At 38.1% G+C, this 25,767-nt stretch overlaps 1 protein-coding gene across 3 annotated transcripts in view; it reads right to left on the reverse strand.

Annotated features, from left to right (window-relative positions):
- Positions 1–25,767, reverse strand: part of ATL2 (atlastin GTPase 2) — a 59,315-nt gene that overhangs the window by 20,166 nt on the left and 13,382 nt on the right. For 2 of the 3 annotated variants that reach the window (XM_047744716.1, XM_047744718.1), the window contains exon 2: positions 12,876–13,120. The exons of the other annotated variant lie outside the window; for it this stretch is intronic. In XM_047744716.1, coding sequence (XP_047600672.1) covers positions 12,876–13,120 — 245 coding nt within the window. The remainder of the gene's footprint in view (positions 1–12,875; positions 13,121–25,767) is intronic. 3 annotated transcript variants of the gene reach the window in all.

Here is a 25,767-nt window from a genome sequence, read left to right on the forward strand (position 1 = left end):
CTTTTTAAAGAAAAAAAAGAGGGCGCCTGGGTGGCTCAGTGGGTTAAGCCGCTGCCTTCGGCTCAGGTCATGATCTCAGGGTCCTGGGATCGAGTCCCACATCGGGCTCTCTGCTCAGCAAGAAGCCTGCTTCCCTCTCTCTCTCTGCCTGCCTCTCCATCTACTTGTGATCTCTCTCTGTCAAATAAATAAATAAAATCTTTAAAAAAAAAAAAAAAAGAATCACAGGTTTAAAACTTGAAGTTAAGAAATCAATCACTGTATCACAAAGAATACTGGTAACTTCCATAAAATACATTTATACTTTCACTCAGCAAGTACTCACTGAATGTCTACCACATGCCAACTACTGTTCCAGGTTCTAAGACTACAGCACTGCACAAGAACATACATTCCTGCCCTCCAGGAGCTTTCCAGTGAATTCTAGAAGCAGCCTCACTGAAAATAGATACTGTTTGTCATAAGGTACTAAAAATAAATCTAAGAACTGAAAAACAGTAAACTGGTGCCATTTACTACTGTGGAGACCCCCCCCCCCAAAAAAAAAAGCCTTAACATTCAAAATTCCAAAAATAATCTTAGTCCTCCAGTAAAATAAAAGTTATTTAAGAATGAATCTTAATGGTAAAAGGTAATCTAAAAACACCTGAACTTTAAATATAGTCCAATACTATAGTGAATAAACGTAAGCTCTTGCCAAAAGACTTACCAATGTAATGTAATTGTCAATAAAGAACCCCTACCTACTCTAAATAATAAGAAACAAATTCTTATTTTACCATAGGAAAGATAACATTCCCTAGCAACAAAGTAAAACAACAGCTAGGTAAACTTTTAAACACAAGAGCTGGTAGTCCAGCCAGGTCTGCATGTGTCAGAACACATACAACTCCTGTTTGCAGACCCACACACTCCAATGGATGGGCTGGAAGAATAAAGGCCATAACAACTTCTTATAGCTGTGAGGAAAAATGACAAAAGGGATGAAATTAAAGATTTAAGTAACACTACAATAAAAGAAAGAAATCCTTCTTAGTTGAGAGACATTCTCCACAAATGCACCATGGATGAACATCTTAATCTTGTAAATCTACCTAATTTAGGAGATAGGTTATAAACAATCAACACCCAAGCTGTGGATACAATATACACATTCTGACCACCAAGCATCATTTACTATTTTTGTATCAATGTGTAAGAATACCCTGCAAGTCCTAGAACAAATTAAGAAACATTAGAGTCTTAGAACAGTTTAAAATTGTCTAACATCTTACCTAAGCCCATGTCCAACTCCTCCTCTCTTCTGAGGCTAGACAAATAGGTAACATTATGATTGACCCAAGTTACAAGCTCAGACAAAGGACAACTCTATCAATTTAGGTACACACTCAACAAGAATTAAAATTAAAAATCTACGGTTAAAAAGATATCCTTAACTTTGAAGACATTTTGCTAAGTGAAATAAGTCAACCACAAAATAACAATACCTTGTGATTCTACTTACACAAAGTACCTTGAGTAGTAAAACTCATGGAGACAGAGGAGAATGGTGGTTACCAGGTGCTGAGGGGGAGGGGGAAAATGGGAGTTTCATGGATACAGTTTCCATTTGGGAAGGTGAAAATGTTCTGCAGACATTAAAAGAAAGGAAAGCTACGGACCCATGTATCTCATGAGCATAGAAGCAAAAACATTCAACAACATTAAATTAAATTAGCAGATTAAATCCAACAACATATATTAAAACATTATATACCACAGCTAAATGGAATTTAGTCCAGGGATACAAGAACTGACTCAATATTCAAAAAATTAATAACAAATCATATCAAGCCAAGATAAATCACATAATCCTATCAACAGACACACAGAAAAAACACCTGAAAAAATCCAACATCCATTTGGTTTTGATTAAAAAACAAAACATAACATAGTCTTTCATATGTTAAGAGAGAGGATGACCTTCCAATAGATTAGGAATAGAAAAGAACTTCCTGAACTCGTTAAAAAAAAAATGCAAAAAATCCTACAGCTAAAATCAAAGGTAACGGTGAGAACCTCAATGCTTCCTCCTTAAAGATTAAGAAAACAATAAGGATATCCACTCTTACCACTTGTACTCAACATTGTTATTAGAGATTCTAGCCAGGTCAGTTAGCCGAGAGAGAGAGAGAGAGAGAGAGAGAGAGAGAGAGAGAGAGAGAGGTAAGAGGTACTTAGACTGGGAAGGAAGAAGTAAAACTATCTCTACTTACAGATGACATGATCTGGTATATAGAAAACTTTAAAGAGTACACTAAAAAACTATTGGAACTAATGAAGGAATTGAGCAAGGTTGCAGGACACAAGATCAATACACAAAAATCAATTGTACTTCTGTAGCTTGCAATGAATGATCTGAAAGAGATTATGAAAACAATTCCATATATACCATAATAGCACTAAAAAAGGAGTAAATTTAACAAAAGTAAAACATACTATGCAAACCATATAACAAAGGTAAAACATATATGCAAACCATAAAACATTTCTGATAGAAATTAAGGAAGATCTAAATAAATGGAAAAATATTTTAAAAGCAAGTAAATACATAATAAATAGAAAAACATCCCATGTTTATGAATTGGAACACTTTATATTAAGACGGCAATACTCGAGCTGATCTTTCATAGTCAACCCAATTACCAACAGACTTCCAGCTAACCTCCCATAAAAAATGACAGGCTAAGTCTAAAATTCATATGGAATTGCAAGGGACTTAGAATAGATCACCTTCCTTTATTATATTTTTAGAATAGACAACCTTAAAAAAACAAAATAAGAGGACTCTCACTTCTTCATTTGAAAACTTACTAAGACCAACAGTGATCAAGACAGTCTGGTCCTGGCATTAAGAATAGATATATAGACCAATGAAATAAAATTGAGAGTCCAGAAATAAATTCACATGTCTATTATCAACTAATTTTCAACAAAAAGTGCCAAGACATTCAATGGAAGAATAGCCTTTCTAATAAATGGGGCTTAGACAACTGGATAGGCACATACAAAAGAACTGAAGCTAGATCCTTACCTAGTTCTATTATTATTATTATATTATAATATATATATTATATATTATACTCATATATAATAATTAGTGAAAGGTTGTATCAATATTCATATAATCACAGCATTAGTTATAACCCAAAAGGTGGAAACCCATATGTCCATTAACTGATACAATGGATAAATAAAATCTATGTCTATACAATTAAATATTAATCAGTCTTAAAAAGGAATGAAGCATCAAAATGCTACAACATAAATGAACCTTTGAAACATTACGCTGGGGGCACGTGGGTGGCTCAGTTGGTTAAGCATTTGCCTTGGGCTCTGTCATGATCTTGATCCTGGGATCAAGTCCAGTGTCAGGCTCCCTGCTCAGTGGAGAGTCTGCTTCTCCCTCTCCTTCTGCCCCTCAATCCCCACTCATCCTCTCTCTTAAATAAATCTTAAAAAAAAAAAAATTATGCTGTGAAAGAAATCAGTCACCAAAAGACCATATATGGTATGATTCCATTTATGTGTATGTCCAGAATAGGCAAATGTATAGAGACAGAAAACAAATTGATAGTTCCTTAGGGCCAGAGATTTGGGGTTGGGGAAGGAGAAGTTATCGTTAAAGGGTACAGGACTTCATTTTTCTCATTCTGAGGTGATAAAAATGTTCGAAAATTGATTGTGATGATAGTTGTACAACTCTGTAACATATGAAAGACTATGAAACTGTGCAGTTTAAGTGCATGTATTATATGGTATGTGAATTAAATCTCAATAAAGCTGATAAAAGAAAAAACCAAAAATCAAATACACTTAGTATACAAGCTTAACAAAGACTCCCTGTCATACAAAATCCATCAAACTACTACAGAAGTCTAGGAAGAAAAGAATGTCCACTGGAGGTGCTGCTCTATTTCCATGTACCAGTGCAATATGTCATAAATCCTACGGCTGGAACATTTTTTAAAAGATTTCATTTTTAAATAATCTCTATACCCAGTATGGGACTCAAACTTTCAACCTCAAGATCAAAGAGTCTCATGTTCTACTAAGCCAGCCAGAAAACCCTAATCTTGCGCTTTTTTTTTTTTTTTTTGAAGATTTCTTTCCTTAAGAGAGCGAGCGAGTGTACAAGAGCATAGGAGGGGAAGAGAAAGGGAGAGAGAAAATCCTCAAGCAGATGCTCCACTGAACGCACAGAACAACACTGGGCTCAATCCCAGGACCCTGAGACCATGATCCCCAGCCAAAATCAAGAGCGGCCGTTTAACCAACTGAACCATTCGGGTGCCCCTAAACTTGCTTTCTGATGAAAGGATTATGGTAAGCATTACCGAAGTGTCTATACAAAATGCATCCTATTGGCTACTTAAAAATATGTGTAAGAAAATAATGTTTCACAGTGAGAACAAAACATTGCCTAAGTTCAACACAAAATTGTTTGGGAAAATGAGGGAAAGAAGCAGGGAGTTAATGACTTTAAAAAGTATTCTTCAGGGGCGCCTGGGTGGCTCAGTGAGTTAACCCTCTGCCTTCGGCTCAGGACATGATCTCAGGGTCCTGGATCAAGCCCCTCATCAGTGTCTCTGCTCAGCAGGGAGCCTGCTTTCCCCTCTATCTCTGCCTGCTGCTCTGCCTATTTGTAATCTCTGTCAAATAAATAATCTTTTAAAAAAAAAAAAGTATTCTTCAGGGGTGCCTGGGTGGCTCAGTGGGTTAAAGCCTCTGCCTTCAGCTCAGGTCATGATCTCAGGGTCCTGGGATCGAGCCCCACATCGGGCTTTCTGCTTGGCGGGGAGCCTGCTGCCCCTCTCTCTCTGCCTGCCTCTCTGACTACTTGTGACCTCTCTCTGTGTGTCAAATAAATAAAATCTTTTAAAAAAAAAAGTATTCTTCAAAAACAGTTAATATTAATACAAAAGGAACTTAAATTACACAAAACTGTTTAACTCCCTAAATATCTTAAAGCTGTGTTTGAGTAATCAGTATTTACATTAACAGTCTATTATTTAAGATATCCTTCAATAAATGACCTAAATGAAATCAAGCACTTTAGAAATAGTAAATTTTAACTTAAAAGGAACATAGACTTCGGAATGGAAAAAGATCTGTTGAAACAAATAATTTATGTTCTCCCAAGTCCAAATATATTACGATATAGGTACCCTAATTTTGATGATAACACACACAACAGGCAGAACATACATTCAAGGCTTAAAGTTAGAGAGGTGTTTTCGAAGACTACAAATGACAGCACATTTTTCAGGGAACAGATTCAGGAATGCAACCAGAAAGTCTCTCCCAAAACACTGCTGTAAGTACTTTGAACAATATATTGTAGACTCCTCCATCGCCTCTGCTTCCGATTCCTCTAGCTTTGGCAACATTTGGTGAAGTTTTTCTAACTGCAATTACTCATACTAATTTTAAACCTGCATATGAGAGAATGAAGATTAGTTTCAACCCAGAAATCAAAATCTAGGAGGATAAAAAAGTCAGTGTGTTAATGAAAAAAAATAGTTCACAGATCACATAACCTCTATAACCAACCCCTCAGCATATATTCAGGGATAAAAATAAGCCCACCAATGTTTATTTTCCTTTTTGAAATTCTGATCAAATTTTGCTGGCTTCTTGCATATACTGTTTCACTTGCATTAAGTGAAATACACAAAAGCTTATTCAGTTAAAGTAATAATTAAATGAATGGGCTAAATTTCTACATTAAATGTGGCAACAGTTTTATAAGCATGAACCTATATAGAGTAAGATGATGGCTTAAAACTTAGAAAATGCATACCTATCAGAACAGCTAAAATTAAGAAGACAATACTGTTCATCAGATGTATAAAGAATGTAAATCTCTTACATTGCTCATGGAAGTACAAATTGGTAAAGCCAATTTGGAAAAAATTTTGGCAGTCCCTACTACTGTTAAATGGGCATTATGGACCTAGCATCTCTACTCCTGGGAATATATCCAACAGAAGTAAGTATTTATGTTGCCAAGACCTGTACAAGAAAGTTCATGGTAGCTTTATTCATAACAGACAAAAATTATAAATAATCCGTATGTCTATCAAAAGGAGTGAATTGTGATATCTTCATCCAATGCAACACCACTCAGCAATAACAAACAATTACTGATGCATTAATAACATGGAAAAATCTCTTGGATTCAATGTTGAATGAACGAAACCAGACACAAGAGTGCATACTTTATGATTACATTTATGTGAAGTTCAAGAGTCGATAAAACTAATCTACAGTGATGTAAGTCAAGATGGTTGTCGGACTCTCAATGTTAAAGATAGTAATACCTGGCAAAAGGAGACAGCATTCTAGAATGCTGGTAGTGTTCTCTTTCTTGATCCAAATGGCAGTGGTTACATAAGTATAGGTACATAAAAATTCACTGGCTATACTAAGGTTTATGCACTCTGTTGTATGTAAGTTACACCACAAAAAATAATAATAAATAATAATAATAATACACCCTAGGAAGAAATTTTTTAAAATATTGTTCTGGGACACCTGGGTGGCTCAGTTGGTTAAGCCGCTTGCCTTCAGCTCAGGTCATGATCCCAGCGTCCTGGGATCGAGTCCCACATCAAGCTCCTTGTTTTGTGGGGAGTCTGCTTCTCCCTCTGCCTCTGCCTGCCACTCTGTCTGCCTGTGCTCACTCTCGCTCTCTCTGACAAAAAAAATAAATAAATAAATAAATAATCTTTAAAATATTGTTCTTCCTCTAAATACATTTTTTTTTTGAAGATTTTATTTGACAGAGAGAGAGACAATGAGAGAGGGAATACAAGCCAGGGGGAGTGGGAGAGGGAGGAGCAGGCTTCCCGCAGAGCAGGGAGCCTGACGAAGGGCTCAATCCCAGGACCCTGGGATCATGACCTAAGCCAAAGGCAGACACTTAACAACTGAGCCACCCAGGTGCCCCTCTAAATACATTTCCTTCTTAGAAAAGAACATGAAACAAACCAAATTTTTCTCTATGCACTCACACATCTCCCACGAGTCTCACATCTCAGACATTGTTAGCCTTAGGAAAAAAAAGGTGAAATCAAGTTCAACATCTGATATGGCCAAGTTAGAGATATTTGTGCTTTTGGCAAATTATATGCAGCAGCACATATGATCCTTAAAGATAGTTCTTATTACTGATCTCTGGAAGCCATTCAGGAACAACTCTTTAAATAGTAAAAAATAAAAACTACATACAGTTTCCCTGAAAATGCCTTTGGTAATTATGCTATAAATGGAGTCAAAACTCTACTCATTAAGCATAGATACCAGTGGGGAGCAAAACAAGTTGGCAGGCATGCACTTCTGTCAGTCTGTCTCAACTACTGAAGTAAACATTGAAAAGTGACCATTTATAAAAGAACAGTTCAGTGTAGGTATGGAAAGGGACCCAACATCATTTTATATAGTGGTTTTAAGAATAAAGACTTTGGAATCAAACTGCCTGGTTTGGATCTTACCCTTGCCTTGTATGTCCTTTGTGCCTCGTTTCTACAACCATCAAGCTGAAATACTAAAAGACCGCATCAGGTTAATGTGAATACTGAGTGAGACAGTACCTATTAAATACTCAGTAATCAGAATACCTAGAATTCGGTAATGATTCAAAAACTGTTATCTTAAAAGATAATCTATACTTCCTCTTGGAAGAATACATCATCTATGAGCTGCTCTTACCAAAAAGTCAAACCTGAGTCTGATCAAGTCCTCAGCTTTAACACTCATAGGACAAAGGAACATGTAAAGTATACCAATGGAATAAAAATGAGCAAATCCAGACTAGGGAAACTCTGTAAGACCAACAACCAGGTTCTTCAACAAATTAACTGCCAAGAATAAAGAGTTGGAAGGAAGCCTAAAGAGAGTTTAAAAACGCTTTAAAGGCCACCAATCACAATGTGGACCTCATTTGGTTCAATCTTGACTCAAAACAAACTGTTAAAAATTTAAAAATTAAAACATCTGAGTAAACTGGAAAGCAGATCCCTTATATTAAGGGATTTGCTTTTATGTATGATATTACTGTAATGTCCAAAAGGCCCCTTATCTTTAAAAAGATATATACTGAAATATTGACAAATGAAATTATGTATCTGGACATACTTCAAAACAACACGTAAGGTATGGAATGAGTTGGGGTTTAGATAAAATGAGATTGAGTTGATAACTGTAAATACATGAGCACTCATTATACTATTATCTACTTTTACATGTGTTAAAAATTCTTCATAATGTTTCTTAAAAAATAGAGAATGATATAGAGAATGATATAAAACTGCAAACAACCCTATACACAATTAAAATTCTATCCAGAAGAGTTCAGTAACAGCTCTCACCATTGCTTAATGTTTAATATGTCCCAAGTATTAAGTTTTACAGACATAATTTAATTCTAAATTAAGTTGTGACCTTCCTAAATGGATTCCTGAAACTGAAATTACTTCTACATGGTAACTTTTGATCAGAAATAACAAAACACAGGATGCCTGGGTGGCTCAGTTGGTTAAGCAGAGCTGCCTTCGGCTCAGGTCATGATCCCAGCATCCTGGGATCGAGTCCCACATCGGGCTCCTTGCTCCGCAGGGAGCCTACTTCTCTCTCTGACTCTGCCTGCCACTCTGTCTGCCTGTGCTTGCTCTTGCGCTCTCTCTCTCTGACAAATAAATAAAATCTTTTAAAAAAAAAATTTTTTTAATTAAAAAAAATTTAAAAAAATAACAAAACACAAACTCTTATGGGATGATTTCATTCATGTGAAGTTCAAAAACAGGCAAAACCAGTCTTTGGTATGACAGTTCAGGGGTAGATATGAGCTGGGGGGTAAATATTAAATGGAAGGGATATAACAAGTGGAGGGTAAGGTTCTGTATCCTCATCTGGGTAGTGGTAATATGGGTGGGTGGGTGGGTGGGGGTGTGTGTGTATGTAAAATTTCAGCAAGCTATACACTTACGATCTGGGTACTTCCCTGTATATAAATTATACTTCAGGAAAAAAAAGAAAAAATATATTTACCTGAACTATTCCCCCAACAACCAAATCAGCATTAGAAAGGGAAAGGTATAAAATACTTGAGAGTATATCCATTTAATTAGCAAGGAGAAGTCATCCTGTCTCCCACCATTACCACCTATTTTGTCTCTCATTACAGATTTTCATCTTCTCTTGTGTAACTCCCTACTTCTATAAACAAAATCATGGTTTTTTAAATACTGACATACTAGGGGGGCCTGGGTGGCTCAGTGGGGAGTTAAGCCTCTGCCTTCGGGTCGGGTCATGATCTCGGGGGACCTGGGATCGAGACCCAAGTCAGGCTCTCTGCTCAGCGGGGAGCCTGCCACCTGCCTACTTGTGATCTCTGTCTATCAAATAAATAAAAATTTTTAAATAAATAAATACTGACATACTAGACCTGATAGTTCTCACATAAATTTTTATAATTATTTCATTTGTAGCTTTTTGAGAATGACTTTTACAAGTGATAAATATTCTACTTACAAATTATTAGGTTCACTGAATAACTGAATTTCTGTGGTATTTCTCATATATGGCATTCATAGCAAATGTCATTAAGTGATATCCGTCTAAGTTCAAAATGCTTCCCACATTATGAATTCAAGAATTAGGAATTTTAGTGACCCTCTCATATCTTGTATTTCATGGTAAAAGTTTAACTATAGTAATTGATCAATTCCAATACACGAGGAGATTTTATTCTAGAAAAATGTTTAGTTCACCTCTTAAGTTTACAAAAGACGACTAACTTCTTTCCTCCTATACTTTTGAAAATCTATTTTCAATATACTAAGTGGCAGCTCAAAAAAACAAACAAAAAAAAACCACTAAGAAGCTATCTACTTCACAAGAATGAGAACTAAAAATCGGAATTTCCCCTAAAATTTGGAAATGTTTGGTAAACACCTCAGAATATTCTTAGTTTTAAGAACTTAAATACAGAAGTTTTCATTTTTGTCCAAAAGAAACGAGCTCACATTTAAACTTGTATTATTACTTTATTAGCTACTCAGAATGAAAAAACAGTCATCTATTTCTAAATCATGAAGTAAAATATTTATATTTAGCTCCTTTAGTGAACTGCACCCTTACATAAATTGACTCAGGTCAATAAAGAGGACATACAAAGTCAGTGTAAGCCACTACTCATCTCCTACCTTCTTCAGCTGGCATTCCGCCTTTGCAGGCAGATATGGTTCATGAAATAAATTCAAAACTAATCATTGTGACTTCTCCTTCTTTACTTTCATTCTCCGAGGAAAAGCATGACCCACCACTGAATCAGTGTAAGTAGAGGCATGCTATCCCAAAAATCAGACAATGTTTAATGTCATTTTTAATTAACAGAATATTATTTATACCAGAAATTCTATATGGAAACCTTATCAATGAAAATTAGTAACGACATTTCAGCTTAGAGGCCACTAACTAGGTATATAACCTCACTCAGGCCCTCATAACCTTCCTGTGGCTCCGGAGTCTCCCCCAGGAAAAGGGAAAGCATTATTTCAGAGACTGCAAAAACATGACACTGTGTGGGCTGCTACGCCCCCTCTGAACAACCACTACTAATAGATCAGAGATGGGATTCAGAAATGGCACCTGAGGTGAAATTTATCTGTCACTGCTAGGCAAGTGATTTACACTTTCTTCCCTTGAACATTTGTCTATGACCCACTTGGAATTAAATACATATGCACTAAACAGATCAGATATATATATATATATATATATATATATATATATATACACACACACACAATATACACAAGCTAATTTAAGGAGTTAGAACCCCAATTATCATCTTTAAATGGACACTTTTTTTAAAAAAGAGTATGTCACTATTGATTCATTTTTCTATTTCAGATGTAAAACTGTGAGAAATAATCAAGTCTAAATGGATGAAATACTGAATCTTTCTCAACTTGCTAAACATGCACAACAGTGTTATTTAATCTGAACTACATTCTTCATACTGAGGCATACCTGACTGTGTCTGAGGCAAATCCTATGACAACAATTTACTGAAAAGCTTCCCGGAAAATCAACTAGGAATGTTTACCGTGTTACTTACCTTAGGGCAGATGCACACCCAGTTACAGACTGATATAGAACTTGTAAAGGTGAGCACCCTGACATGTGTTTAGACAATTACATAATTCTGTCAGTGTTATTTCTAGCATCTTCATGTAGTTTCTGAATGTCAAACGCCCCCTGTAGAAAGTTCTTCCTCCTAAGTATTCCATTCCAAATTTCCAATTCCTCCTTCTTTGTCCCTATCAAATTCTCACCCCCTCAACCCAACTCTCAACTGTTAGAAGAACACTCTGATTGAAGTGAAATTATTTTGTTTTTTTTTCTTCAAGGGAGAAAGCCAAAATCAGGGAGGGAGAAGGAAATGACAATTGCTTAGTACCATTAAAAAGTGAAAAGTCTGTGGAGAAAGGGAGAGTCATTGGTCAAAACAGAAAATAAATGCTTATTATGGGCCAATTAATGTGTTAGGTGAGGGAGATGTGGTAATTAAGGTAAGACTCCCTCCTGACAGAGATTAAACTGGCCAGGAAAAATAAGTAACTAAAGCAGTATCAATGAAACAAATAACTTGTGCCATGAAAGTTGGATATAACATAGTCTTAAAAATCAGAGAAGGCGGGGCGCCTGAGTGGCTCAGTGGGTTAAAGCCTCTGCTTTCGGCTCGGGTCATGATCTCAGGGTCCTGGGATCGAGCCCCGAATCGGACTCTCTGCTCTGCAGGGAGCCTGGTTCCTCCTCTCTCTGCCTCCCTCTCTGCCTACTTGTGATCGCTGTCAAATAAATAAATAAAATCTTTTGGGGCACCTGGGTGGCTCAGTGGGTTAGAGCCTCTGCCTTCGGCTCAGGTCATGATCCCAGGGTCCTGGGATCAAGCCCCGCATCCGGCTCTCTGCTCTGTGGGGAGCCTGCTTCCTCCTCTCTCTCTCTCTCTGCCTGCCTCTCTGCCTACTTCTGATCTCTGTCAAATAAAATCTTTTAAAAAAATTTAAATAAATAAATAAATAAATAAAATCTTTTTAGAAAAAAAAAAACAGAGAAGGCCTCAGGGCAACCTGCTGGATCAGTCCTAGAACATGCAACTCTTGATCTCAGGGTTCTGAGTTCAAGCCCCATGTTGGGCACAGAGTCTACTTAAAAAAAAAAAAAAAAAAAAAAAGGAAGGCCTGCTATACAAAGCTTAGCCAAGAATACACCAACATTTGAGAAATAACATGAAACACTTGAGGAACTGCAAAAACTACAGTATACCTGACACAGCTCAGATATCATGAAAAGCTCTGGAAGCCACACTAAGGAACTGGACTTTATTTCAAAATATAATAGTGACTGAAGCTGACTTATTTGAAGAGCACAGGTGTACTTTTACAAAAGTTTCTATCAGCCTACTTCACACATTGTTGGGAAGGTGATCAAGAAGGGGAAGGTGTGAAGAAATAACAAAAAGGGAGAAATGAGCAGTACATCAGAGACTTTGGGGTATACTTAAGACAGTGCAGGTCAGAGCAACAATGTCTCTACAGCAGATGCTCAGTCATATGCATCACTGTGTACTATAGCAAAAAGCAATTATGGAGATGAGGAAGAATCAAAACTCAAACAAACTTAGATTACTGTCTTAATGAGAAGTCTTAGCAAGAACTGGATTTTTGTATAAAAATAAAGACACAGCTCTCACTGTTTTTTTGTCTATGATTTTTAAACAAGGTTGGTTGTTTTTAACTGGGTTCAATTTAAAAGACACTATTCACCTTGTTATACATATATCTAAGCATGAAGTCCAGTAGAAATGATTTCCCTTTACGAAAAGCTCCTGCCACGGATACCACTACTATGTTAAGATCTCGTATGTGCTCCTGTAGCAATATCTGCTCCAAAGCTTCTTCATCGAGCTCAAAGTTATGGTCATCTTCATGAGCAAGAACAATCTGCACTGGACATGGTTTCTTCATAACCTCATCAGAGTTTACTAGGTCATCATCTTCATAATTCTCACCTAGAATTAAAACAAGAGAAAGAGGTTACTTGCATTACAAACTCCTGCATTACAAACTTCTCCTAAAGCATCAAAACTAAACAAAATTTCAAATAACTTCCCTTTTATTCCATATAAAAGTGATGGTCAAGTCATATTGGATTTCTCATTCCCTCTGTAACAGGATCAAGAATATTGCTAAGAGGGGCGCCTGGGTGGCTCAGTGGGTTAAGCCTCCACCTTCAGCTCAGGTCATGGATCTCAGGGTCCTGGGATCAAACCCCGCATGGGGCTCTCTGCTCAGCAGGAAGTCTGCTTCCGCCTCTCTCTCTGCCTACTTGTGATCTCTCTCTCTGCCAAATAGATAAATAAAATCTTAAGAAAAAAACAGAATATTGCTAAGATTTCCCACTATATATACAGATAAGCAGCAGTACTGAATACAGCCTCTACTATTAAGTCTTAACAGCTAAACGTGAACAGTAGCTATTTCTGGAGCATGCACTATTCCATAAACAACTTCTGCTACTGTATGCACACAGAAACTGATTTGTGATCTGTGTAAAAGGAGGTTGGGGGGATCAATTTTACCCGATAACTCAGAACCCAATTTTCCCTGTGGGCACCACCTGGAAATTACTCTAAATTACAAAGATTAAAACAGGAAATGTAAACATTGTTTGCTGTGAAACTTAAATGGCTAAGCTAAGCCATAAGGTCCTAAGAAGTTTCTAAAATTCACACATCCAGTAAAGCTAACAAGTCCCTAATTTAGTAAGAGTAATATAATAGCGCACTTCCCTTATTAAAGCAAAGCCCAGGATTAATATTTTAATGGAAAACACAAGAAGAAGAGTCAGTGAGGTACAGAGTTATATCCTACAGTTTCATTGGCTTCTGGGCTCTTTTTCACCAAAGGCCACAGCTACCACTTCAAAAATCATGTAATTCCCCAAAACAGCTATATAAACTCTTCCTTTGTTTACCTAGGACACTAAAAGAAGGTAACCTTTGCAGAAGAACTTTACTCAATAATAATTAAGAAATAACTATAAAACATGAAACAGCAGAGACAAGTTCCTCAAGTGTAGGTTTCTGCTCTTTTAAAAACAAAACAAAAACACTTAATAGCTGGTTTCAGAGTCTATACCCCTTGTCCGGCTTTCTTCCCTATCAATGGCCTGATCCCACACAGTAACAACTTACTCCTGGGGACCGTATTTATTACCCTTTCCCACATCAACGTTTTTTAGAAGACTCTTCCCCTTGAACCTGTCTACTAAATGCCCCTTTCCAATCTATGGAGACATACGGTATCTATTGTGTTCAATGCAATGACAGTCCCTTCTCTTCCAGGAAACAGTCTACTGAGGAGTGGAACATTATTAGCCAACAATCCAAGAACACCTTATCCAACTAACCACTATTCTTAAAGATTATCTACATTAATGGACTTTTTTCTCCTTACAGAAAGAAATACCTAGCTTACTTGATTTGCAAAAGCTAAGAGCCTTTACTTCCATGTCACAAGGCCCCTTTCGCTGTACAAAGCAAAAGCAGCAACACTATTTCAAAATGTGCTGCAAACAGTGATGATATAAAGAGCAAGCGATTTCAAAGGAGAATCTTTGAAAGTAAAAGCAATCAATATTTAATTAAAGAAGATACTATCACTTCCAGTTTCAACGGCACACAAATATAGAGCAGTACCTAACTGGCATCCCCTTTTGCCCCCTCCTCTAATCCAGTCTAAATTCCACAAAGTAGCAACTAAATAATACAGGTAAATATGAGTGTGATTAAATTACTCTCCTTAAGATCACTGTTACAGAGGATTAACAACCAAAATCCTACACGTCTTATAAAATCCTATACTCACTGCCAAATCTCTCCTGCCTCATTTGGTACTACTCTCACCTCTGTAAGCTACAAAAAGACACGCTAGCCTTTTTTCAGATCCTGCCTACTTGTGATCTCTCTCTCTGCCAAATAGATAAATAAAATCTTAAGAAAAAAACAGAATATTGCTAAGATTTCCCACTATATATACAGATAAGCAGCAGTACTGAATACAGCCTCTACTATTAAGTCTTAACAGCTAAACGTGAACAGTAGCTATTTCTGAAGCATGCACTATTCCAATAAAGCTCTTTCTAGACTAATATTTCACTCATGATATTCCTCTGTCTAGAATATTCTTTTCCACATCACTGCCCATCATGCTTATTCTTTAGGTCTCAGTTTAAACATCATTTCCTCAGGAATATCTTTCCTGAGGCTCCTAACCAAGTTTAATCCTCCTATCCTCCCCCAATCTTTATCTACCCATCATTTGAATATTTATATAAGTACTTATTTATTGTATGTTCCCCCCTCTAGACTATCAATCCTCTCTTCAAAACCTTCAATTAGCTTCCTACTGTAACCAGAAAAGAGAGAGAAAAAAACAAAACAAGCTCTAACTTCCTTACCATCACCTCCACAGTCCTGTGTGATCTGGCTCCTACAGTCTAGTCCTCCAGCTGTTCCTTGAACAGGCCAAACCTGTTTCCCACCTTAGAATCTTTGTTTTCTCCTGTCTAGAACGCTCTGTCCCTAGAAATTCAGGGGGCTTAATTCTCCATCATTGAGGTCTCAGCTCAAGTATTACCCCCTTTTTTTTAAGACTTTATTTGACAGAGAGAGTCACAAGCAGGCAGAGAGGCAGGCAGAGAGAGGGGGTTAGCAGGGTCCCCACTGAGCAGAGAGCCCAATGCGGGGCTCGATCCTAGGACCCTGAGATCATGACCTGAGCCGAAGGCAGAGGCTTAACCCACTGAGCCACCTAGGCACCCTCAAGCATTATCTCTTAAATGTGGTCTTCCTTGACTACTCAGTCTAAATTAGACCCCTCCACATCACTTTAACAAAACAGGGGGTTCCCGCCCCCAGTCTTTCTCAGTATCTAAAATAACCCTTTTTCATTCGTTTACATGTGTACCTTGTATCTCTCCCTCCATAAAATATATGTACCACAAAAATAAGGATCCCAAGCACCCTGTTGACCACTCTCTCTCCCAGCACCCAGAACAGTGCTTGGCACCTAGCAGGTGCTTAATAAATACTTCTTTTCTTTTCTTTTTTTTTTTTTTTTTTTTAAGATTTTATTTATTTATTTGACAGAGAGAGATCACAAGTAGACGGAGAGGAAGGCAGAGAGAGAGAGAGAGGGAAGCAGGCTTCCCGCTGAGCAGAGAGCCCGATGTGGGACTCGATCCCAGGACCCCGAGATCATGACCCGAGCCGAAGGCAGCGGCTCAACCCACTGAGCCACCCAGGCGCCCCGCTTAATAAATACTTCTTGATTGGATGAAATTTACACATTTTACTCAGGAGTTTTATACCTGCCCCTAAGTATTTTATGGGCAAATGTGACAATCACATAACTAGTTTGGGAAAATAATTCCAGCAACTCAATAGTATATTTATTACAAAATTACAATTAGAAGTATGAAGTTCTGCCAAGTAATACACTAATTTAAAGGAACCTAAAATGAATAAAGTATGCTAAAATATCATCATGACCAAATTTGGATTGCAGATTTTGTTAAAAATGAACGAACAGTCCTGTTCCTATATAAAAGCATTAGTCTCTGAAAAATAAAACAGACAAACCACTTGGCAGGAAATTTTTATTAACTTGAAATTTCACCTAGGTTAGTGGACTATAGTTACCATGTAGCCAGTTTTGATTAGCATGGATAAAGATAGGTACCTAAGATATACAGGCAGCAGATATCTACACATCGTCATCATTTCTAGTCTACAGACTTCTGAAGTGAAGTGCCCCAAACACATTCCAAAGGTATAATGAAGCACAATGACATGGTTCACTAAGTTTACTCCCCCATCATGATTTCTCTACCAAATGTGTACTAACCACAAATAAAGTATACTTCATTCATCACTGATACAAGCAACTAATTGTAATGTACATTTCATTAGACTACTTGTAAACCTTAACATACAGTGATTACCTAAATTGGAAATCTTTTTAAATTTACCATTACTCTGAGATTTTAAACTGAAGTTAAATGTTATGCAGAGAAGAGTGATTTTAATTCTATTTCCATTTTTTAGTGTCAAAAAATGACTGAAGGTGACTTCAGACCTCCAATAAATTTTCCTGATTCACTCACTGTTCCAAGTCAGTTTTTCCCCCACTCCCACTCCCAAATGGATCTTTCAAGGTCAAAGTTGAAAGATACCTACCTAGAGAAAATCAATTGTTCCTCAAATATTTCCCCATGCCTTAATGCTAAGCATATTTAACCTATATGTCACAAGGCCTACAAAAAGACATTTACCTTAGTAAAAAAGAGCAGTAGTTGTCACTGGTTGAGGGGGAAGGAGACATGACCAGGTGGAGCTGAGGATTTTTAGGGCAGTTAAGGTATTCTCTCTAATGCGACAGACATATGGCATTATACATTTGTCAAAACCCACAGAATATGCAACCCCAATAGTGCAGCCTAACGTAAACTGTGGGCTTTGAGTAATAATGAGGAGCCAATGAAGATTCATAAATTGTAACAAATGTATCACTTTGGTCTGGAGCAGGGAGCCTGTTGTGTGGAGACGAGGGAACATGCATACTCTGTGTTTTCCACTCAGTTTTGCTGCGAACCTAAAACTGCTCTAAAAAAGGAAATCTACAAAAAAAGACACTTGGTCTTTTTGATCGCTCTTTAAACATACTTTATCTTAAATCTGCCAAATTCATACATTCAGCATATACTCCAATGGCAAAATTTACACTTCAGGACTGACCTAGATCCATCTGCCAGCTTCCAACATAATTATAAGCTAAGGCAATAAAAAGATGCTACAAATCTGCATTACAATAAAATGTTACTAATGTTAGATATTTCAACCCCAAACTAAACTTGTAGAAAGAGAACCAAGTAAAGGGTAATTCACTCTTCAAATGAAATGAAATGCAATGAAAAGTATATTTTAAGTTATTATTCACATTCCAACTAAAAATGTAAAACAATCTGCATGGAAAGTAGCATGGTTCAGTCTACTCACTATTTACAAAAATTAGCAGTTTGACAAAAGCATTTTTGTGTCTGGTACTTGGACCTCAATATTTATACTCTATAACCAAATAAAAACAATATCTAAGTATTCAGAAGTTTATTCTAGCACATATTTTTAAGAGCCTTGAAGAGGTTATACCATAGCAAACCTATTTATAGGAATTTTATAAGAAAATAAAAGATGCTAACAAAGATGAACAAGTTTGTTGAGCAGCATTATTTGTGGCAGTGAAAACTAATGTTGAGGGGGCACCTGGGTGGCTCAGTGGGTTGAGGCCTCTGCCTTCAGCTCAGGTCATGATCCCAGGGTTCTGGGATTGAACCCCACATCAAGCTCTCTGCTCTGCAAGGAGCCTGCTTCCTCCTTTCTCTCTCTCTGCCTGCCTCTCTGCCTACTTGTGATCTCTGTCAAATAAATAAAATCTTTAAAAAAAAAAAAAAAAAAACTAATGTTGAGTGTGGAACTCCACTGGAAATAGACCAAACAGTTCTTTTAAACCACGTGGGCGTATTACATGGCTTAAAAACACATCCACACATTTAAGATATTAAGGATATTTAAGACATCAGTATAAAATAAGTGGGAAAAAGGCAGATCACAAACTATTACAACTCACGCCCAATTCTGTTTTGCTTTGTTTTTAAAAAACATTAGGTACCTTACAGAGAAAAAAACAAACACAAACACTTGGGGCTTTCTCTTCCGGTCATTAGAGTAACTGTTGGCCCTCTGCCACAAACTGTAAAACTAAGCAAAATATATGAGGCATCTTTTTTCAAGGATGGACAATAATCACAGGAGAGTAATCCTTTTTTTTTTTTTTAAAGATTTTATTTATTTATTTGAGAGAGACAGTGAGAGAGAGCATGAGCGAGGAGAAGGTCAGAGAGAGAAGCAGACTCCCGCGGAGCCGGGAGCCCGATGCGGGACTCGATCCCGGGACTCCAGGATCATGACCTGAGCCGAAGGCAGTCGTCCAACCAACTGAGCCACCCAGGCATCCCGAGAGTAATCCTTGATAAAAGAAAACTTACAAGGTGAGTCCCATGATCACCACGCCCATCTCTCACTTAACCCTCCCACTCTCCGCCTAGAAGCAATTTCTGAAACATGGCATGGGGAACCACAGCACAGTATCTGAGTTCAGGGCTGCTAAAGCAGTTGGAACCGGTCACACACAAAAGAGAGAAAAAGAATCTGTGCAGAGGTACAGCCCAGAAGATTCACAGGTACAGAGGAATACAACACTATGCAAAGCTTACCAGAAAGCTGCTACTACAGGGTTGAAAGACAAACAGAGACACCAAAATAAATAGTACTGGGATACTTTGGCACTCTGGTCCAGCTGTGATGGAAAGATCTTATGAACACCTCAGGCACCACAAAGGCATAAAAGAATCTGATGGGGAGGTGGGCTACAGAATAGATAAAACACTACGGCCATTAGGTTGATAGTCTCTGAATATGGGAGAAGTATATGCACAGGTTCCTTATGTCATTCTCGTCTTTCCACACATATTTGAAAATTTCCATAGTATAGAAAGTTTCTTTTAAAAAGTAGTAGGGCTAGGGGCGCCTGGGTGGCTCAGTTGGTTAAGTGCCCAACTCTTGCTCAGGTCATGATCTCAGAGTCATGGGACTGAGGCCTGTGCAGGGCTCCAAGTGCAGCAGGGAATCTGCTTGAGATTCTCTCCCTCCCTCCCCCCCCCTCATGAGCACGCTCTCTTTCTCTCTCAAATAAATATATCTGGGGGGGTAAAAAAGGTAGTGAGGTTAATAAAGGTTTTATTAAGAGATGAAACAGATCCAAATACAAAAGACAGAGACACACGTCAGTGCTATTAGAAATACAAAAAAAGTCTGAAAGATTCTGTAACACAGCTTTCTCAACCTTTCTTCTACTTCCACAGCCCTTTAATGATTGGGAGAGACAAAAGGAGTGCCATGGAGGATTTTTCTTTTAAGTTTTCAAAAATACACAAGGTCAAGCAATTGTAAAGTTCTATGTCTACTCTACCATTCCCATCAACCCAACTCCCCATAAAAAAAGTTCATCTAAACACATCAATCCTTGCCTCGTAAAATCTAAAAGCAAAAACCCTAAAAAACTCATTATCAATTGGCTAACTAAAAGTAGGTACTCTTTACTAGGGAAAACTGAAAAAAAATGAGATTTAAAATCAAATCCATTAAAAGCCTAAAAAGACAATTTTAGGACCAGATGGCTACACTGGTGAATTCTACCAAACATTTAAGGAAGGGAAAAAAAAAAATTTTTTTTTAAGGAAGAAACTATACCAATTCTACAAAGACTCTTACGGGGGGGAAAAAAAGAGTATTTCCCAACACATTTTATGAAGACAGTATTATTACCCTAATACCAAAACCAGACAAAAACATTAGAAGAAAAACTACCAACCAATAGCCCTCATGAATAGACATAAAATCCTTAATCAAAATCCTGTATTCAGAATACATAAAAAATTCTTAGTTGTTTGATAAGAGCAATTCCATTTTTTTTTTTCGAAGACTTTATTAGAGATAGAGAGAACATGCATGCACACACACATGGGGAGTGGCAAAGGGACAAGCAAACTCCCCGCTGAGCAGACCCCCGACACAGGGGCCTAGATCCCAGGATCCTGGGATCATGACCTGAGTCCAAGTCCGATGCTTAACCAGATGAACCAGCCAGGCACCCCCTAGAACAAATTCCACCTTAAAGTGGATGAAATATTTTAATAAACACTTCAAAGAAGACATATGAATGGTCATTAAGCACATGAAAATATACTCAATACCATTAGATGTTACGGAAATAAGAATTAATACCACAATCGGATACTGCTACACACTCTTAACAGCTAAAATTTAAAAGACTGACAAAACAGCTGGTGGGGAGCAAATGGCACTCACATATATTTCTGTTTAGAGTACAAAATGATACAATCACTTGGAAAAATGTTTTGGTAATACCTTATAGAAAATTAAACACAGTTTAAATAATCTCTATGCCCAAGGTGGGGCGTGAATTCCTGACCCCAATATCTAGATCCCATGCTCTACTGACCTAGAAAGGAGCCCCAGTTAAACATATATTTACCATAAAACCTGCAATCACACATCTAGGTACTTAAAAGAGAAATTAAAACATATGACAACAAAAGACTTGAAAATGAATATTCACAGCAACTTTAATTATAACAGCCATAAACTGGAAAAAAAACCCAAAGGTCCATTCACTGGAAAATGCATAAACTGTGTTAAACCCATACAATGAACTATTACTTGGAAATGAAAATGAATTACTGAAATACACACTAATACAGATAAATCTAAAAAGCTATATAGGGGCACCTGGGTGGCTCACTTGTTAAACGTCTGCCTTCAACTCAGGTCATGATCCCAGGGTTCTGGGATCAAGCCCCACATCGGGCTCTCTGCTCAGCGGGAAGCCTGCTTCTTCCTCTCCCACTCCCCCTGCTTGTGTGCCCTCTCTCGCTCACTGTATCTCTCTCTGTCAATAATAAATAAAATCTTTAAAAAAAAAAAAAAGCTATATACTAAGTGAAAGGAGCCACACATATGAAATTCTAGAAAAAGTAAAACTGCAGTAACAGAAAGCGTATCATTGGCTCCTGGGAGCTGAAGACAGGGGAGGAGAATTGACTACTGCTACAAACTCAATGTGTATGTGTCCCCAAATTCCTATACAGAAGCCCTCCCTAATCCCGGATGTGATGGTATTTGGAGGTGGGGCCTGTGGGGTGATAATATAAGGTCATGAGGGTAGAGCCCTCATGTATGGAATTAGTAAGGGACTTTAGAGAAATGATCTTTCTCCACGCTGTGAGGACACAGCAAGCCAGCCATATGCAAACAAGAAGAGGACTGAAACCAAATCTTCTGGCACCTTGATCCTAGGCTTTCCAGTCTCCATTAACTGAAAAATAAATGTCTGTTTAAGCCATCCAGTCTATGGTAATCTGTTACAGCAGCCCAAGCTAAGGTAATTATAAAAGGATGCAATGAGTTTTTTGAGATGATAGAAATGCTCTGTACCATGATGGTGGCAGTGGTGGGGGCTACACAACTACAAATTCATCAAAACTCATTAAATTGTACTCAAAAATCAGTGAATTTTAAGTAAATTATTTCAGTAAGGCAGATTTTGAAAAAAATCAATGCAGCCTATTCCCCTTAGCACTTTTTTTTTTTTTTTTTTTTAAGATTTTATTCATTCATGAGAAAGGGGCTGGGGCGAGGGAGGAGCAGACTCCCAGCTGAGCAGGGAGCCCAACCCCCAAGATCATGACCTGGGATCAACGCAGATGCTTAACTGACTGAGCCACCCAGGTGCCAAACCACACCCCCCTTAGCAATTCCATTTAATAAATGAGAGGATAAAGCAATACAACCAATTTATTGGTCATTTCCCAGAAAAAAAATATTATAAATAGTATTGTCCCCTTCGAGGAGTATTGCCAATGAAGGTTATACTCCAATGGGATGAAAAACTAGAGCTGTCAATTCTGACACTGCTCAAATTCAATTTAAAATGTTTTCTCTTGGGTGCCTGGGTAGCTCAATGGGTTATGCCTCTGACTTCGGCTCAGATCATGATCCCAGGGTCCTGGGATTGAGGCCCACATCTGGCACTCTGCTCAGCAGGGAGCCTGTCTCCCCCCACTCCCGCCTGCTTCTCTACCTACTTGTGATCTCTCTCTCTGTGTCAAATAAATAAATAGGGGTGCCTGGGTGGCTCAGTGGGTTAAAACCTCTGCCTTCCGCTCAGGTCATGATCCCAGGGTCCCGGGATCAAGCCCTGCATCGGGCTCTCTGCTCAGCGGGAAGCTTGCTTCCCCCTCTCTCTCTCTGCTTGCCTCTCTGCCTAATTGTGATCTCTATCAAATAAACAAATAAATAAATAAAATCTTTTTAAAATAAATAAATTAAATAAAAATCTTTTCAAAAAACGTTTTCTCGGGGCGCCTGGGTGGCTCAGTGGGTTAAGCCGCTGCCTTCAGCTCGGGTCATGATCTCAGAGTCCTGGGATCGAGCCCCGCATTGGGCTCTCTGCTCATCAGGGAGCCTGCTTCCTCCTCTCTCTCTGCCTGCCTCTCTGCCTGCTTGTGATCTCTCTGTCAAATAAATAAAATCTTTAAAAAAAAAAAAAAAAAGTTTTCTCTTGGCCTGAATTTAGGAACTAGAAAATATAATTCTGAGTGTCTCCAATGGTGACAAATGTACTCCTCTGTGAATGAATTCCTATGAACCCACTACCTCACCATGCCAAAATATTTTGGTTAGGAAATAAAAAAGTTATTAGGAAGTTACTAATAGTTCTTTTCTTTTTCTTTTTTTTTAAGATTTTTTTTTTAATTTATTTGACAGATCACAAGCAAGCAGAGAGGCAGGCAGAGAGAGACAGGAGGAGGAGGCAGGCTCCCTGCTGAGCAGAGAGCCCGATGCGGGACTCGATCCCAGGACCCTGAGATCATGACCTGAGCCGAAGGCAGAGGCTTTAACCACTGAGCCACCCAGGCGCCCCTAATACTTATTTTCTTAAAGAATTCAAAACAGGGGCACCTGGGTGGCTCAGTGGGTTAAAGCCTCTGCCTTCGGCTCAGGTCATGATCCCAGGGTTCTGGGATCGAGCCCCGCATCGGGCTCTCTGCTCAGCAGGGAGCCTGCTTCCTCCTCTCTCTCTGCCTGCCTCTCTGCCTACTTGTGATCTCTGTCTGTCAAATAAATAAATAAAATATTAAGAAAAAAAAAAAAGAATTCAAAACAGCGGGGCGCCTGGGGGGCTCAGTGGGTTAAGCCGCTGCCTTCGGCTCGGGTCATGATCTGAGTCCTGGGATCGAGCCCCGAATCGGGCTCTCTGCTCAGCAGGGAGCCTGCTTCCTCCTCTCTCTGCCTGCCTCTCTGCCTGCTTGTGATCTCTCTGTCAAATAAATAAATAAAATCTTTAAAAAAAAAAAAAGAATTCAAAACAGCTTTTTATATTGGGGAGGTAGGACATTTTATTATTATTGTTATTCCTATAAATTCCACTATCTGTTAAGGCATCAACAGATTATGCATATGCCTCCCAGAATATCTATGTCAAGACCCATGAGGACATTTAAGTTCTAATATGTACACTTAAAAATTAGCCTCAATACTCAAAATTATATCTAATATATCACTCACAGGGGCTTTAGAGATCAGGCAGCCAAATTCACTAATTTTACAGAAAAGGAAAACACAGGACTAGACTTCCGTTTGCAGCGAGAACTGCGCTAGGTCTTCTTATTAATTTTATGATTTTCCTCTACAGCAGTGCTTCTCAAACTTTTAACATGCATATGAATCACTTGGGGACCTTGTTAAAATGCATATTCTGATTCAGTAAATCCAGAGGGGAGCCTAAAACTTCACATTTCTAACTTCAAAATTGATGCCAGCACTGTTGGCTTCTGAACCTAATGGAGAACCATGGATCACCATATTTTACAGATGTTTAGTAAGTAAACTCATTTTATTTTGTAGTTTCTTATGTTTTCACAGAAGGAAAAAATTTTCAAGCTAAACTACAATCCTGTATTCTTCCTGAGAGACTGCTGATACTCTGATGTAACTAACCACTCCAACCTAGCCACTGAGGATTCTAGATAAGGTGAAAAAAGGCAGGGAAGAAAGACATCCCTACTTTAAAAATGTAAGTATAGAAAATGTTTTAATATGTTGACATGATATATACCTGGAGTTGAAAATTATTGGTCTCTTGGTCAGGAGTCACCATCAGCTCACCTGAGGGAACTTTCATAACAGTGCTGGGCTTCCCTCACCCCTCCCCTAGATAGATGCAGCCCAGAAGAAGAATACTGACCAACACACACTTGGATTTTGATAATACAGTTTTTTTTGAAAAAGAAAAGCAGAATCAGGGACTTCAAGTTTTAACTATTTGTTCCTATAAAATAGTGTTATTAAGAACTCACAAGGTTAGGGGCACCTGGGTGGCTCAGTGGATTAGGCCTCTACCTTCGGCTCAGGTCACAATCTCAGGGTCCTGGGATGGAGGCCCGCATTGGGCTCTCTGCTCAGAGGGAGCCTGCTTCCCCCTCTCTCTCTGCCTGCCTCTCTGCCTACTTGTGATCTCTCTGTCAAATAAATAAGTAAAATCTTAAAAAAAAAACAAAAACTCATAAGGTTCAACTTCTCTCATATGAAACAGAAACTACAATGCAAATTGCAAAAATAAAAACTTCATGGGGTGCCTGGATGGCTCAGTGGGTTAAAGCCTCTGCCTTCGGCTCAGGTCATGATCCCAGGGTCCTGGGATCGAGTCCCGCATCGGGCTCTCTGCTCAGCCAGGAGCCTGCTTCCTCCTCTCTCTCTGCCTGCCTCTCTTCCTACTTGTGATCTCTGTCTGTCAAATAAACAAATAAAATCTTAAAAAAAAAAAAATCTTAAAAAAAAAAAACTTCAAAGATTTCAGAAGACCTATTATAATGTCAGATATCAGATACTTTCCCACATTAGCTTTTCCCCTTTTGCTAATCATTTTGCTAAAAATGTTTTTCAAGAGTATCTAATGT

Source organism: Lutra lutra, chromosome 9 (assembly GCF_902655055.1).
Source record: "Lutra lutra chromosome 9, mLutLut1.2, whole genome shotgun sequence".
In the NCBI taxonomy this organism is placed as follows: Eukaryota; Metazoa; Chordata; class Mammalia; order Carnivora; family Mustelidae; genus Lutra; species Lutra lutra.